Source organism: Ambystoma mexicanum, chromosome 10 (genome assembly GCF_040938575.1).
Source record: "Ambystoma mexicanum isolate Mex_15411 chromosome 10, UKY_AmexF1_1, whole genome shotgun sequence".
Taxonomy (NCBI): domain Eukaryota; kingdom Metazoa; phylum Chordata; class Amphibia; order Caudata; family Ambystomatidae; genus Ambystoma; species Ambystoma mexicanum.
Window position 1 is genome coordinate 348,276,492 of NC_090932.1, and position 15,005 is coordinate 348,291,496.

General features: G+C 49.7%; 1 protein-coding gene across 1 annotated transcript in view; it reads right to left on the reverse strand.

Moving 5' to 3' along the window:
* Positions 1-12,247, reverse strand: part of LOC138491429 (probable imidazolonepropionase) — a 182,859-nt gene extending 170,612 nt beyond the window's left edge. The window contains exon 1 of the mRNA XM_069617948.1: positions 12,001-12,247. Coding sequence (XP_069474049.1) covers positions 12,001-12,146 — 146 coding nt within the window. The 5' untranslated portion in view covers positions 12,147-12,247. The remainder of the gene's footprint in view (positions 1-12,000) is intronic.
* Positions 12,248-15,005: the final 2,758 nt, after the last annotated feature.

Genomic DNA, 15,005 nt, shown 5'->3' on the forward strand with positions numbered 1-15,005 from the left:
TGTCCGAGAGGGATGAGTATGGCCTGAATGCTATGTATGACTGATTGGCTGACTGCTGAATGCGCTGAATGCCCTTCTGAGTGATTGGTTGCCGGAGTCAGCAGAATGAAAGATCAGTATATCTGGGGGCCTCTCAGTGCTAGAAATCGTTCAGAAGCTCGAGTAGAAATTAACATGGAACTGAAGCTGAATCTCGAAGTTGAGCCCGAAGAAGAAGGTTGACTGCTGTCTCCCTTCACCGAAAGCCGTCCAGACTAATCCAAGAGAGGACCTGGTTAGGCGCCCTCTTCCTGTGCTCCGAGGGTCCATCGAGCACCGCTAACCTTTGCCGAAGCTCCCTGGAAGTCAGACCCTCGAAAAGCTGCCGACCGGACACGGGGACCGCCGACGAGAACGAAGATAAGCACCGGACATTCCGTCTACTGTCGTCGACCAGGGTTCGCAGGTTTGCATAACCGCTGGAGGCCCGTCCAAGCCATGTTGCCCAGAAGTGGGGGCTGATTGACACCATGCAACCGACAGCCGGAGCCGCAACGCTCCTTTGCCTAAGACTTTTGATTCACGGACGCGCTTGTCCGCACCACCGACTGCCTTAACGCGCCAGAGAAGGCCAGGCCGTCAACACGCGACAAGGAGCATTCGCCAGTGGGTTTCCCGCCACCCAAAGACCGTAGAGATGCCGGATGACTCGACGCCTTTGCTGGGCCACAGTTCTTCACAATCTCGTTTGCGGTCCTGAACTAGCGACATCAAGCCTTGCAGGACGTTATCGAATCATCTGCAACAAGCACCGCTGGGACCGAAGCTACCGCCTCGACGCAGAGTTCACTTTCTTCGAGGGATCTCAACGATCAGTGGCTCCTGCTTTAAAGGGAGCCGCTCAAGAAGGATCCGTCGACGACTTGTGATCGAACTGTGCCATTCCAGGTACGTTGCGGTGGTAGAAACATTATAGAAGGAAATATAGGACAATATATGGACTGAGCTTGTGATATATCTTTACTTTACAGGTTGGGGGGATCTCCACACAAACTGTATCTAGGTAACAGGGCCAGTATTCTGCCAATTGTTCTAACCAACTGCTTTCCTCCTATATCTATTGTTGGTTACCTTAATTAAGTGACTTGTGTGACATTTAACCAGAGTACAGGTGATGCACTTTAATGAAATCTGATAATTGTGGTACCACTTAAAACTGTATATATTTGCCATTGGGGATTTACTGAGCACAAAGAGAGTTATTGTAATTGTGTATATAACCTTGAACCTTAATTATATAAAGACTGTGTTTTAACTAATACAGTGTGTGGTATTCCTTTGTGGGGGCTTGTGGACTAAACTGTACTTAAGAACCAGCCTGCATCACCCCGAGAAGCTAGGCCCCCCGATTGCTCGTACATTGCTACCAACAATAGGGAATCTTGTCTGGGGTTCTCTGTGCCTCTCCTCTACCATATAGGGAGCAGGAGTACAGAACCCCCCCTCCAGTCTTTACACTGGTGGCAGAGTGGGATGCTTATGGTTTTAAGAATCATTGTATAAGCGTGTCACTTATAAAATATCTGCACTTTGTTCGATTGAGGTTTAGTTGTGTACAGGATAACTGCAATACAAGCAATGGAGTCTATTGCAAATTGTAAATTGACTAGAATGCGCTTAGAGGCTCTCCAGAGTGCTTGTGAAGCCAGGGAATTAGACTTTGAGGATAGGTCTAGGGCTGAGCTGATAGCTGCCATGGTGGACTACCAGACTGAGGGTGAAACTCTTGAAGGGGGGGTGCAACCAATGAGGACTCTGCCCCTGGGGTTGTTGCTGAATCTGATTCTGGGAATGCCACCATTCCTGCTGCCTCTGTTCCAAACCCCAGCACTGCTCTTCAGGGGGAAGCCCTGAAGATTCAACTTTAAAAATTGGAGCTACAACGGGAACAGTTAGCCTTTCAATACAAAAAGTTTGAAACAGAAGCTGAGTTGAAGAAAAAGGAGTTGGCACAGCAAGTGATACTCAAAGACAGGGACACTGAGCACCAAAGAATCCAGCTAGAGTGGAGACTTCAGCTAAACCAGTTGAGAGTGGCAGGTCCCCAGCCACCAAATTTATGAAAGATTTGGTTGGTGTGTTTGTGGAGGGTTCAGATATCCTCCCAATGGATTGAAGCGTTTGAAATGGCTTGTGCAATTCATGATGTAGATAAGAGAGACTGGGCTAAGTGTTTGTTAAGCATGGTGCCTCAGATTGGTACGACTGTATTCTGAAACTGAGTGTGGAAGAAAGGGGTCAGAATGAGTACATGAAGTCTGCTTTGATTGCCAAGTTTGGCAAGACACCTACCCAATACCTTGAAAGGTTCAGGGATTTTAAGAAGAGAGAATGTGTCTTGGGTTGACTGGGTGAGTGCTGCGCACATGAACATGATGGGGTGGATTGATGGTTAGAAAGTGAAAACGTTTGTTGAATTGTCTCACCTTTTGTTTTTTGAGCGTTTTTTGGAAGCCTGTTCACCAGAACTGCGTCAGTATGGTGCTGACCCGAACATTTTGGATCCCTTTAAGCTGGCTAGGTTGGCTGAAAAGTGGGTCTCCCACCTGGTGTCCCCTAAGGACTCCAGTGGGAAGGACAAGGACAAAGAAAAAGGGGACCTCTCAGAAAGCTGACGTCCCAGAAGCAGTCAGTCAGGTAAACCAAAACCTTCCTCTCATAAGTCCAAAAAATGTAGTCGGGATAAATCCTCTGTGGGTGGGAATAAGAGTAGTGGCCCACCAGCTGCAAAGCAGGCTCCCAGTGGTTCCAGTACCGTACCCCGCATTCCTGGCACTTGTTGGGACTGTGGGGCTCTGGATCACAAGAAGGGTGACCCCAAGTGTAAAGGTAAGGCACTTGGATTCCAGGCTATCAGCCTGACCTACCCTTACCCCATGTCTGAGGCGAAGGCCACTGTCCTCCCCTCCTCTACAGGATCACCTTTGGTGCTCCTGTAGAGATTTCCTTAGTGTCCCTTGGGGCCTGGGACCAGTATGCAAAAGTACTGGCGACTATCCCACAGAACACCCGTAGGTTTTCGAGAAGTGTCCTTTTGAATTACCAGCCTTCTACTGGTTTGAGAGACACTGGGGCAAGCATAACAGTGGTGGACAGGACCCTGCTTAAGCCAGAGGACTATGTAGGTGCTCTGCTGAGAACCACCAGGTTAACTGGTGGGCCTCCCAAATTATTGCTGTAGCCTTAGTTACACATGATTGGAGACAAGACAGCAAAGCTTCATGTCCTGGTCCAGGACAATGTCCCTGCTAACATTCTATTAGGTGATGATCTAGTAGAGTTTGGGTTGATCTCGGATGGTCTACCCTTGACTGCTGCTGCAGTCACTAGGTCACAGATGCCACAGGGTGTGGCTGTGAGTCAGGTACCCGAGCCAAAGGCGAGGCCTAAGGCAAGAAGACGGAAGAACATGAAGGCCACCTCTGTGAAGGTGGCTCCTCTTCCTGTTGTTCCTAGAGTACCTATTGGGATCCATGCTCTGGATGGGTTGGGTCCAGTGGAAAATCCAAACTCAACTCCTGAGGGAGAAGAGGAAGAAGACCCTCCTGTGGGAGAGGTTCTCAACCCGGAGGATCATCCCGACCTTCAATGCCTGATGGCTGAAGGAGGGACCCTACCGGGCGGATTTCTGTAAGGGACAGAAAGAGTGCCACTCTCTCGAGGGTCTGAGGAAACAGGCCCTGTCCCAGGCACAAGGAGAAGTGCATAGGACATTCTGGATCTATTGGGAGGGTGAGCTCCTTGTTAGTGAGCCCACTAAGCCTGAACCTGGTGCCCTCAAGAGGTCGGGGTGGTACCCCAGGTTTACAGGCCCTTCCTGCTGCAGTTGGCGCATGAGATGCCCTTAGCTAGTCATCTTGGTACCAAGAAGACCAAGCAGAAGCTCTCTGCCCATTTCTACTGGTCACGGATGGGAGTAGAAGTGGAGACTCACTGCAGGACCTGTCCCACTTGTCAGTCATCTGGCAAGACTGGAGGCAGTGTTATTAACCCACTACAGCCGTTGCCAGTGGTTGCACACTGTTTGAGAGGGTGGGCATCGACATTGTCGGTCCCCTTGACCCTCCCACTTCAGGTGGACATCGGTTCATCCTGGGCTAGGTTGATTATGCCACCAGGTACTCTGAGGCTATACCCCTTCGGACTGTAACTGCCATGGTGGTTGACAGGGCTCTCCTGGGCATTTTCACCCGTGTTGGATTCCCCAAGGAGGTGGTCTCCGACAGAGGATCCAACTTCATGTCTAGTTACATGAAAACCACATGAAAGAGTGCGGGGTAACCTACTAGTTCTCCACCTCTTAACATCCCCAGACCAATGGTCTGGTTGGGAGGTTTAATAAAACTCCCATGGGCATGCTAGGTGCTTTGGAAGAGCCCCCAAGAGGAAATGGGATCGCCTGCTGTTCACTTACAGAGTGGTACCTCAAGAGGGTATTGCTTTCAGCCCCTTTGAGTTACTGTTTGGACATCCGGTGAGGGGGCCCCTTGCCTTGATCAAAGAAGGTTTGGAGGCCACCCCTCCAGGTCCCGCCAAGCAGGTGGGGGACTATGTGTTAGACACTAGTAAAAAGGAATCCCGGTAGACAATGGACCACCCAAAGGTGGAGGCAGGGTCTACTCTGTCTATACCCGGGAGGGGGAGAGAGCAGTCAATATATAAATGAGACAGAGCTCAAAACAGGTTGCACAACAAGTAGGGTCCACAATAAAACTGGATCCTAACAGAGTCAATATATACACTTTTAATCAGTACATTAAAAAAAATATGAAATCACTCAATTAGTAGCATTCATAACAATAATGTATCTAAATCATCACATAAAACATACAACTTCGTCAATTACAATCAATGGTGAGTTCGCAAAGGATTATGGATACATCAATGCAAGTCTGGCAATGTATCAGTTTCTTATTATTGTCAGATAAAACAAATGATCGCCCTGTATATATCCAGGAAGGTGTCTCGACATGTTTCTGTTCTTGGGGAATCACTCAGAGAACATTCATCAGGAGGGTTTTAAAAGTCACGAAAATCCTAATAAAACAATTGTGTCCTACGTGAGGGGAAGGGTGTGCTGCAAGAGTGCAACCTTCCGTGGCGCTCGTGGGGGCTCACAACTTTAGTAGATCAGGTTGTGGTTGGCTGGTAAGTAGCTCCTAACCTGTAACTCTATGTTGACTGGTCCTTGCTGACTCAATGGACAGATAAGGCAACCACCCCGGAGCAGTGACGCCTCTAGGTAGAGTGCCGCTATAGGTGGTCGTCATGCATCAATCAGGGTCTTAATATGCTGAGGGGCACACGGCTATGCATCCAAAATGGATAAAGAACCGGCTTGGCAAGTGACCCGCATTAATTCAAAACCGACATTTTTCACTGTTCGGGACCAGCCCGCCCGCCTTGACTCAGCAGTTAGCGTCTTTGCCATACGCCCGATGGACTGATCTTAGACACGGACTCATTACATTCATCCTGAACAGTGAAAAATGTCGGTTTTGAATTAATGCGGATCACTTGCCAAGCCGATTCTTTACCCATTTTGGATGCGTGGCTGTGTGCCCCTCTGCATATTAAGACCCTGATTGATGCACAACGACCACCTATATAGCGGCACTCTACCTAGTGGCGTCACTGTTCCGGGATGGTTGCCTTATCTGTCCATTGAGTCAGAAAGGACCCGTCGTCATACAATTACAGGTTAGGAGCCAATTACCAGCCAACCACAACCTGATCTACTAATGTTGTGAGACCCCACGAGCGCCACGGAAGGTTGCACGCTTACAGCACACCCTTTCCCTTACGAAGGACACGATTGCTTTATTGGGATTTTCCTGACTTTTACAACCCTCCTGATGAATGTTTTCCGAGTGATTCCCCAAGAACAGAAACATGTCGAGAAACCTTCCTGGATATATAGAGGGAGATCATTTGTTTTATCTGATAATAATAAGAAACTGATACATTGCCAGACTTGTGTTGAATGTATCCATAATCCTTTGTGAACTCACCATTGATTGTAGTTGACGAAGTCATAGGTTTTATGTGATGATGTAGATAGATTTTTATAATTTATATAGATTGTTATGAATACTAATAATTTAGTGATTTAATATTTTTTTTAAATGTACTGATTAAAAGTGTATATATTGACAATTAGGATCCAGTTTTATTGTGGACCCTACTTGTTTTGCAACCTGTGTTTTGAGCTCTGTCTCATTTATATATTGACTGGACTATGTGTTAGGCCTCAGACGGAGGATGACACAGATGATGGGTCAGGCGACAGCGAATCTCAAGGCCAGCCAGGAACTAAATAAATACGGGCATGACCTTAAAGCCTCGCAAGTGGATTGGACTCCGGGACAGGAAACCCCTCAGGTATTCCATGTTAACAGGCTCAAGTCTTTCCACAGGCGAGCAGAAGTCTCATGTCTCTTGCTAGCTTCAGAGCAAGACGAGGATGAGAGCCCGTTCCCGATTTGCTGCACAGCAACCCTCAGGATGGCTCAGTGGAGGGAGTGCATCTCTATCCAGATCTGACGACAGAGCAGCAGAGGGCCTGCAGGGCTTTGCTCCGGCAGTATGCCTCGCTGTTTTCACTGACACCAGGCGTTACACCATGGTGTAGGCCCGAAAGGGACACTGGTGACAGTATGCCTGTCAAAAGCAGGTGCTACCGTATGTCAGATACCGTTAAGAACCACATCCAGGCTGAGGTCGCCAAGATGTCGGATCTGGGTGTTATTGAACCCTCAACCAGGTCCTGGTCCAGTCCCATGGTCCTTGTCCCCAAGGCAAGTTCCCAGGCAGGTACCAAGGATTGGAGGTGCTGTGTGGACTACTGAGGAGTCAATGCCGTTACCAAGACTGACGCACACCCATTGCCCTGGGCTGATGAGCTCGTGGACACCATAGGTGCTGCCAAATGTGTGAGCACCTGTGACCTTACCTCGGGCTATTGGCAAATAGCTCTGACGGACCATGCCAAGGAAAAGACGGCGTTCTCAACACCAGTTTAGGGTCATGCCTTTTGGGTTGAAGAATGTCCCTGCCACCTCCCAGAGACTGGTCAACATGTGCTCAGTGGGCTGGGGGCCTTCAGTGTGGCCTACCTAGACGACATTGCCGTCTACAGTTCCACCTGGGAAGAGCATTTGACACATCTGGATAAGGTGTTGCAGGCCTTGAAAAGGGCTAACCTCACTATCAAGGCCACCAAGTGCCAGATAGCTCAGGGGAAAGTCACGTATCCTGGTCACGAGGTAGGAGGGGGTCAAATCCAACCTCTCCCCAGTAAAGTACAGGATGTACATGACTGGGAGACTCCCACCCATGTGAGAGCCTTTTTGGGCCTCACAAGGTATTATCGCAATTTCATGGCGGACTATGGAACTATAGCTGCACCAATGACTACTCTGACTTCACCTAAACAGCCCAGGAAGGTTAATTGGACTGAAGTCTGTCAGAGGGCCTTTGGTGGCTTGAAAGAAAGTCTGTGTAAGGCACCTGTGTTGTGTGCGCCTGACTACAACAAACCCTTCATCGTCCAGACGGATGCCTGCGACACCGGAATTGGAGCAGTCTTGTCCCAGTTCGATGAAAAAGGGAGGGAACATCCGATCATATTCATCAGTAGACAACTCAAGGGTAGAGAACTTAGGTGGGCTACTGTTGAAAAGGAATGTTTCAGCATAGTTTGGAGCCTTATGTGTTTTAGGCCCTACCTTACAGGGACTACCTTCAAGGTCCAAACAGATCATAAGCCCCTGAAGTGGTTTATGCAGATGAAGGGTGAGAACCTGAAACTGCTCAGGTGGTCCATTAGCCTGCAAGGGCTAGACTTCACCAGAGCATAGATTAGGGAAGAGTCATGATAATGCAGGTGGCCTTTCCAAAAACGTATGTGGACCGTCTGGATGAGGGTGTCTATCTCATGGGAGATTATGCAACCTAACCTCAGTCTGCGAGGGGAGACGGTGATGCTGGAAATGCATTGGAGGGACAGGGCCTCCCTGTCCTTGTCCTGTAGTCCTATTTCATTTGTGTTCTGTATTGTTTTCTGCCCAGGAGTCCATGTGGGCAGTGCAGCTCTTCCTGTTTTTGGTTTGGTGTACAGACCCATGGGATAGCCCTATGGCACCCATGGGTGGGGGGGTACAACCCTGTACCCCTAGTGTATGTTTTTGGACACCTGTGTGTGGCCAACAAAGCAGGGTACGGGCTGGTGGCAGCTCCATGCTGAATTTGACAGGTGCTCCGAGTATCCTCCATTTTGGGATACCCAGGCCCTGCCATTGGAATCAGTTGATGCCTGATAGGAAACAAGATGGCCACTGTGGCCTCTTGCTTTCTTTTGCTGGTTGCCTTGTTTTCCCAAAGTCCTGGGAAGCCCTGGCTCCGTCCCTTCCCCCTGACTGGCTGATGGGTGGAAGTTCCATATATGGTGTTGTTGTGAAGCCTAGGCCAGACTGGCTGGAGCCTTCCCAGTGACTGTGTGTTGTGGGTACACCCTTTGGGTGGGACCTGGGTGAATCGAGTGGGTTACCAATATGCACTTCTTGTTGTGGATGTCTGGTTTCTGTGTTTGACACAATGACAGACAGCCCTGCCCGAAACTGGTATGAATGCAGTGTGTAGTGTTGAATGGCTGGGTACTTGTCCCAATACCCATTCCTTGTTGTGAGTGTCCGAGAGGGATGAGTATGGCCTGAATGCTATGTATGACTGATTGGCTGACTGCTGAATGCGCTGAATGCCCTTCCGAGTGATTGGTTGCCGGAGTCAGCAGAATGAAAGATCAGTATATCTGGGGGCCTCTCAGTGCTAGAAATCGTTCAGAAGCTCGAGTAGAAATTAACATGGAACTGAAGCTGAATCTCGAAGTTGAGCCCGAAGAAGAAGGTTGACTGCTGTCTCCCTTCGCCGAAAGCTGTCCAGACTAATCCAAGAGAGGACCTGGTTAGGCGCCCTCTTCCTGTGCTCCGAGGGTCCATCGAGCACCGCTAACCTTTGCCGAAGCTCCCTGGAAGTCAGACCCTCGAAAAGCTGCCGACCGGACACGGGGACCGCCGAGGAGAACGAAGATAAGCACCAGACATTCCGTCTACTGTCGTCGACCAGGGTTCGCAGGTTTGCATAACCGCTGGAGGCCCGTCCAAGCCATGTTGCCCAGAGGTGGGGGCTGATTGACGCCATGCAACCGACAGCCGGAGCCGCAACGCTCCTTTGCCTAAGACTTTTGATTCACGGACGCGCTTGTCCGCACCACCGACTGCCTTAACGCGCCAGAGAAGGCCAGGCCGTCAACACGCGACAAGGAGCATTCGCCAGTGGGTTTCCCGCCACCCAAAGACCGCAGAGATGCCGGATGACTCGACGCCTTTGCTGGGCCACAGTTCTTCACAATCTCGTTTGCGGTCCTGAACTAGCGACATCAAGCCTTGCAGGACGTTATCGAATCATCTGCAACAAGCACTGCTGGGACCGAAGCTACCGCCTCGACGCAGAGTTCACTTTCTTCGAGGGATCTCGACGATCAGTGGCTCCTGCTTTAAAGGGAGCCGCTCAAGAAGGATCCGTCGACTACTTGTGATCGAACTGTGCCATTCCAGGTACGTTGCGGTGGCAGAAACATTATAGAAGGAAATATAGGACAATATATGGACTGGGCTTGTGATATATCTTTACTTTACAGGTTGGGGGGGATCTCCACACAAACTGTATCTAGGTAACGGGGCCAGTATTCTGCCAATTGTTCTAACCAACTGCTTTCCTCCTATATCTATTGTTGGTTACCTTTATTAAGTGATTTGTGTTACATTTAACCAGAGTACAGTTGATGCACTTTAATGAAATCTGATAATTGTGGTACTACTTAGAACTGTATATATATTGGCATTGTAGATTTACTGAGCACAAAGTGAGTTATTGTAATTGTGTATATAACCTTGAACCTTAATTATATAAAGACTGTGTTTTAACTAATACAGTGTGTGGACATTCCTTTGTGGGGGCTTAACCAGCCTGCATCGCCTCCCGAGAAGGTAGGCCCAGATTGCTCGTCCATTGCTACCAACAATAGAGAATCTTGACTGGGGTCCTCTGTGCCTCTCCTCTACCATATAGAGAGCAGGAGTACAGACCCCCCCGCCCCCTCCAGTCTTTACAGACGATAACAGGGGTCTCTGCTGTTCTGGCTTCCAGGTACTGCAAGTCCCACTCCAGGGCCAAGATTAGTCCTTTCTCTGGCTCCTAAACACAGGGGAGGCTGGCACACAGCTTCAGGAGTCCTGCAACACAGTGAGGTTCCAGGCAACAGGGCAGCTGGCAGAGATGCATTCTTGCTCCAGCAGCAGAAGTCCCCTCCAATGGTCCCTGGGGATGACAGAGATCCCCCATGCCTTGGAACACCCCCATTCACCTCACAAATGGAGAACTCTGGAAAGGACTGCTGACCAGCAGGGTCCAACTAAATCTTCTTTCAGTATTGGAGTCCAAATGATGATTCAAGTGATAAGAGAGCCCTTCTTATAAAAGGTAAAAGCCTATACGTGATTGGACTAAAGGTAACTTGCTTTAGGCGTCCAATCTGTGCTATCGAAATGAGTAGATGTTACCCTGCGGACATCACACCCAAAGTGCTTTGGGCTAAAGCAAGTGGAGGGGAAATGAAAGAGGAGGAGACACTGAGAATCAAGATGTCAGAATCCTCCCAAAAATGTACAGATCTCCGACTACACTTCCCTGCTCAACAGAATCAAAGCACCCAGGTGTGAGGCTACTCCCTTTGAATGAGTGTTCTTTTGATGCCTCGAACCAAGGCAGAGGCTCGATGTGCGGCTGTCCCTGGCAGAGGGTATCTGCCCACACAGAGATCCTGTCCTTTCAGTTGGCAATCCCAGCATGTGTGTGCGATATCAAATTGTATATGGGTGGAATAAGTAGTGCCATGCACCATACTTCCACCCATGCATAGCTTTATTCTTAGTTTATCCTGCCATGGCCACTGATTATCATCATAGTTTTGGTAGATGGGTGCATATCTAAATGTAGCTCCAACACTGCAGCGACTTGACTGTCACTGCAGCTGTGACCTCAACGTGCTCAATGCCACTGGGAGAGTTTGTGTTGCAAATTAGGATACTGATGAAGCAGGACAAAGTTACACACTATACCTTCGACATGGAACTTATAAATGGGGAATCGGATCAGCAGATTAACCTTTGAGAGATTGTGTTGTGGTGTGCCACCCCTCTTAGAGAACAAGTCCCTCCTAGGGCTTGTGCTAATGTCACATGGCTGTGACTATGTGACTTACAGAATAAAAGGGTTGAGCTGTTTCTGGCACGTCAGTCAACACCAACTGACTCATGACTGCAGTGGGGCTCTTTCTGTTGCGCAATGCTGGCACTGCGTAACAATCGGAGGGCCTGCCTGAAGGGACCTCCAATGACCGTGCCCCTGCTGGGCAACACTGTCCCTGTCCATTGACGTGTAAGCAGACTCTGCATGAATTGTTCCTGGAGCCCCGGCCAGGCAACTCTGTCTGTGTTGGTCTGGGTGCCCCCACACCATGATCCGATTGTGTGCTCACGATCACGCAGGGTGATCCCTGCATCTGGATATGTCTGTTGGGTGCCCCAGCAAAAGGTGTCTCTGGGCCCTGTGTCCAGGACACTACAGGCGTTACCCATATCATTTTATTACTTAATACATATTTAAAAAGACAGAACTTTAAAACCCTTGTCAAATGGCAAATACTCACAGTGCTGGATTTTTACAGGAAACATTTAATCCAAAACTACAGGTCCCAGGATGCAAAGAAAAAGGAACAGGAACGAATCAACACTTAACGGGGCATGCATGGCTTAAAGGGCAATGCGTTTACGACCCTGAACACGTCTGTCTACAAAATCATTTTTAAAAAGACAGCAAGAAAAACTAACAACGAAAACTTACTTTCCAACCACCACGCTAACTTTTTCCAGAACAGGAAGATTTTGCATGCTTTCTTTCGTCAAAAACTTTTCTCCATTCGCACACACCAGCACCGCCTGCTCAGCATTCTCCAGCAAAAGCGCATATTCGGAGGACATGGTGGGCATGAAAGCAGCAGCAGCAAAGTCTCCTGCGCCTCCGTTACAACGCTGCTCTCTCTCTGCGGTTCGGAGACTGTAGTTAATGTTTCAAAGAGCCCCAAGCAGCACAACTCTTGCGACAGGAGCAGGTAGGCCAGGCACTGGCCTACACACACGACAGCAGCAACTGCAACCAGCACCACCCACTGCTCTTTGCCTCACAACCTTCCCCCCAGGCCCGTTTACCGCGCGGCCACGCACCTGCTATTCGACCTGTGAAAATAAATAGGGACAGCCGGCTGTCCTCTTTCACGCGGGTGAACGTTCACTTCAAATAAAGTACTAGTTCGGCCAAATGCGGAATACCTTTTCAGTTTCTTTCATGAAAGCGCACTTTATGCTTAACTTGTTTAATAATTAGCACAATTTGCCCGAAAGTCGCAGTTTGAACAGCCCACACGTTGTTGTGACGGACGGTCGTCATCCTGCCTCCGCTCTGAGAGAAACCGGTGAAACTGCCACACACACGCATGACGCAGCGTTCAAAGTTCTGTCCCGCCGCCCATGACGTCACTCAGCATTCGAAATGACGTCGGTTGCGTCTGCTGACGTTCGAATCAGCCAATCTAAGAAGCGTTGGCGCCGGCGTCGGTTGGGAGCCAATCCCTGGCAGATTCCCGGGTCCGCCTCCTTTCTCCTCACCTCGCAGGGCTGACTGCTTGTTTGGGCGGTGCGTGTACAAGATGAGTGAAGGTAGGGGGCGCTCTTTTACCAACGCTAAACGACGAATCTGTTGCGAACCAAAGCAAAAGCCGCCTCTACATGTGTTTTAAAACGCAAAATGTTTTTGCATGCACCCTTCTTTGCTTGAAATATAGATTGAGCGTGTACCAGTTAGTTAACGCAATAAGCACTATTACATTTCTCAAAGGTTAGACTTTACTTGTATGTGTGTGGAAAATTCCACATATTACTTTTCATGGTATGTCTGACTACATTCACTGTTGGCACAACAATATATGTTTACTTTTGACCATACAGGTGGCGCTAACCAGCAATAAGAAATCAAAATATTGTTGGGGCTGAAACTTTGTTCTGGCTGTCCGGGTGCGGGGTAGGCCTCAGGGACTGCGAGTGGTGCACCACAAAATGCACGGACACGGAGCGATGCACTTCACATCCCTTTATTCAACTTCAACATATTCTGCCCCGCCCCACCTCCCTCAACCCGTCACATCCCGTTCTCCCACGTCACTTCCCCTTACCCCAACCACCCGCCTCCCATAACCATGGAAACGTCAACGTGACATCTCCCCCTTTTTTAAACAGTCACCAGGGCATTCACAAAAGGTGAGCATCTGATGTGGGTCTTCAGTCCAGCGGCGTGGTTTGTTCCGAGCTTGCTGGGGGCGTGAACTAGCAAGTTCTGGCGGACTTCCACTGACCATGCACTCGGCGAGTCATCCGTGTCCCTGTGATCCCCCTGATAAGGATCGTCCGAGGCATAATCAATGGGAATAACCACACGCCCACTCAGTCGGCACATTCACAGCAAGGAGATTCCCTTGAAATGCGACGAGTTTCGAGTGACGGGGCCTCCCGGGCCCTGTGCTGTAATCATGGATCCCTTCTTCTGCATGACCAGCAACGGTTCCTCATGGAAGGTAGAGGTGTGCTTGTGAGTCTGTGGTTGCTTCACTGCAACAACATATCCCACCTCGATATGCAGTACCCGCGCCCCACTCCGCCTATCTGCATACTCCTTCATGCATTCCTTGGCGGCTTCATCTCGTTCTCTCATGTCTTTGTCGATGTCTGCTCCCTTGGCTTGGCCTGTGGGAGTCTTGTCTGAGTGTCTCTTCCGAACATGACTTCAGCGGGGGTTCTCCCAATGGTACTGTGGGGAGTGCCCCGATAGTCTCTCATCAACTGGTTCAGTACCTGTTCATAGGGCTGCCCCGTGAGTTTGGCTATCTAGAGCACCCTTTTCAGGTTAGCCATAAATTGCTCTATCATCCCATTGGCCTGAGGCCACAAAGGGGTTATTTTCTGGTGATGAAATCCCAGGTAGTTCGCAAATTGTGTGAACTGGTGCCCGTTGAACGGGGCCCATTGTCTGTCTTGAGCACACTTGGGATACTATAGGCAGAGAACATGTGGTCAAGGGCGGGGATGACGTGATGAGCGGCTGTCGAGGATATGAGTTGAGCCTCCGGATAACGGGAGTACTCATCCATTACCGCCAGCACGTATATCCCTCCTTCGATGGGCCCGTAGAAGTCGGCAGCCACCGCTTCCCATATTCCTTGTGGAAGCTCCAACATCTTCAAGGGTTCTGGGTGTCGGTTCAGCGTTATGAGGCTACATGTGGGACATGACTTCAAGGTTTCTTCCACCATGGAATCCATATTGGGAAAGCAGACCTTCTGGCGTAGCATGCGCTTGGTCGACACCATCGCTCAGTGATTCTCATGGGCAAGCTCAATGATTTTCACTCGTAAGGATGGCAGAATTAACAGCATGCAGTCCTTTATGAGCAGGCGTTCATCGGATAACGCCAATTGGTCTTTCACCTGCACCAGCCGTTCCACCTCGGTGTGTACTGGGTCCCCGGCTGCTCTTCCCCTCTCTTTGGGCCTTCTCCACATGCCCGATTCAAGACCCTCGCAGACGGTTTGACAGGCCGGGTCATTTTCTGTCTCCCGGGCTACCATTTCGACTACTGAGGGTTCCGGCGTGCACCCCTCACGGGGTCTTCTGGACAGAAAGTCTGCTGGGTTATCCCCTTTTCCCGGCCGATGCACGAGCTCGAAGGCATAGTCTCGCAGCTGTAGCCCCCATCAGGCTATTCGAGGTGGCATTTTCACCGGGGGATTCCCATACAGG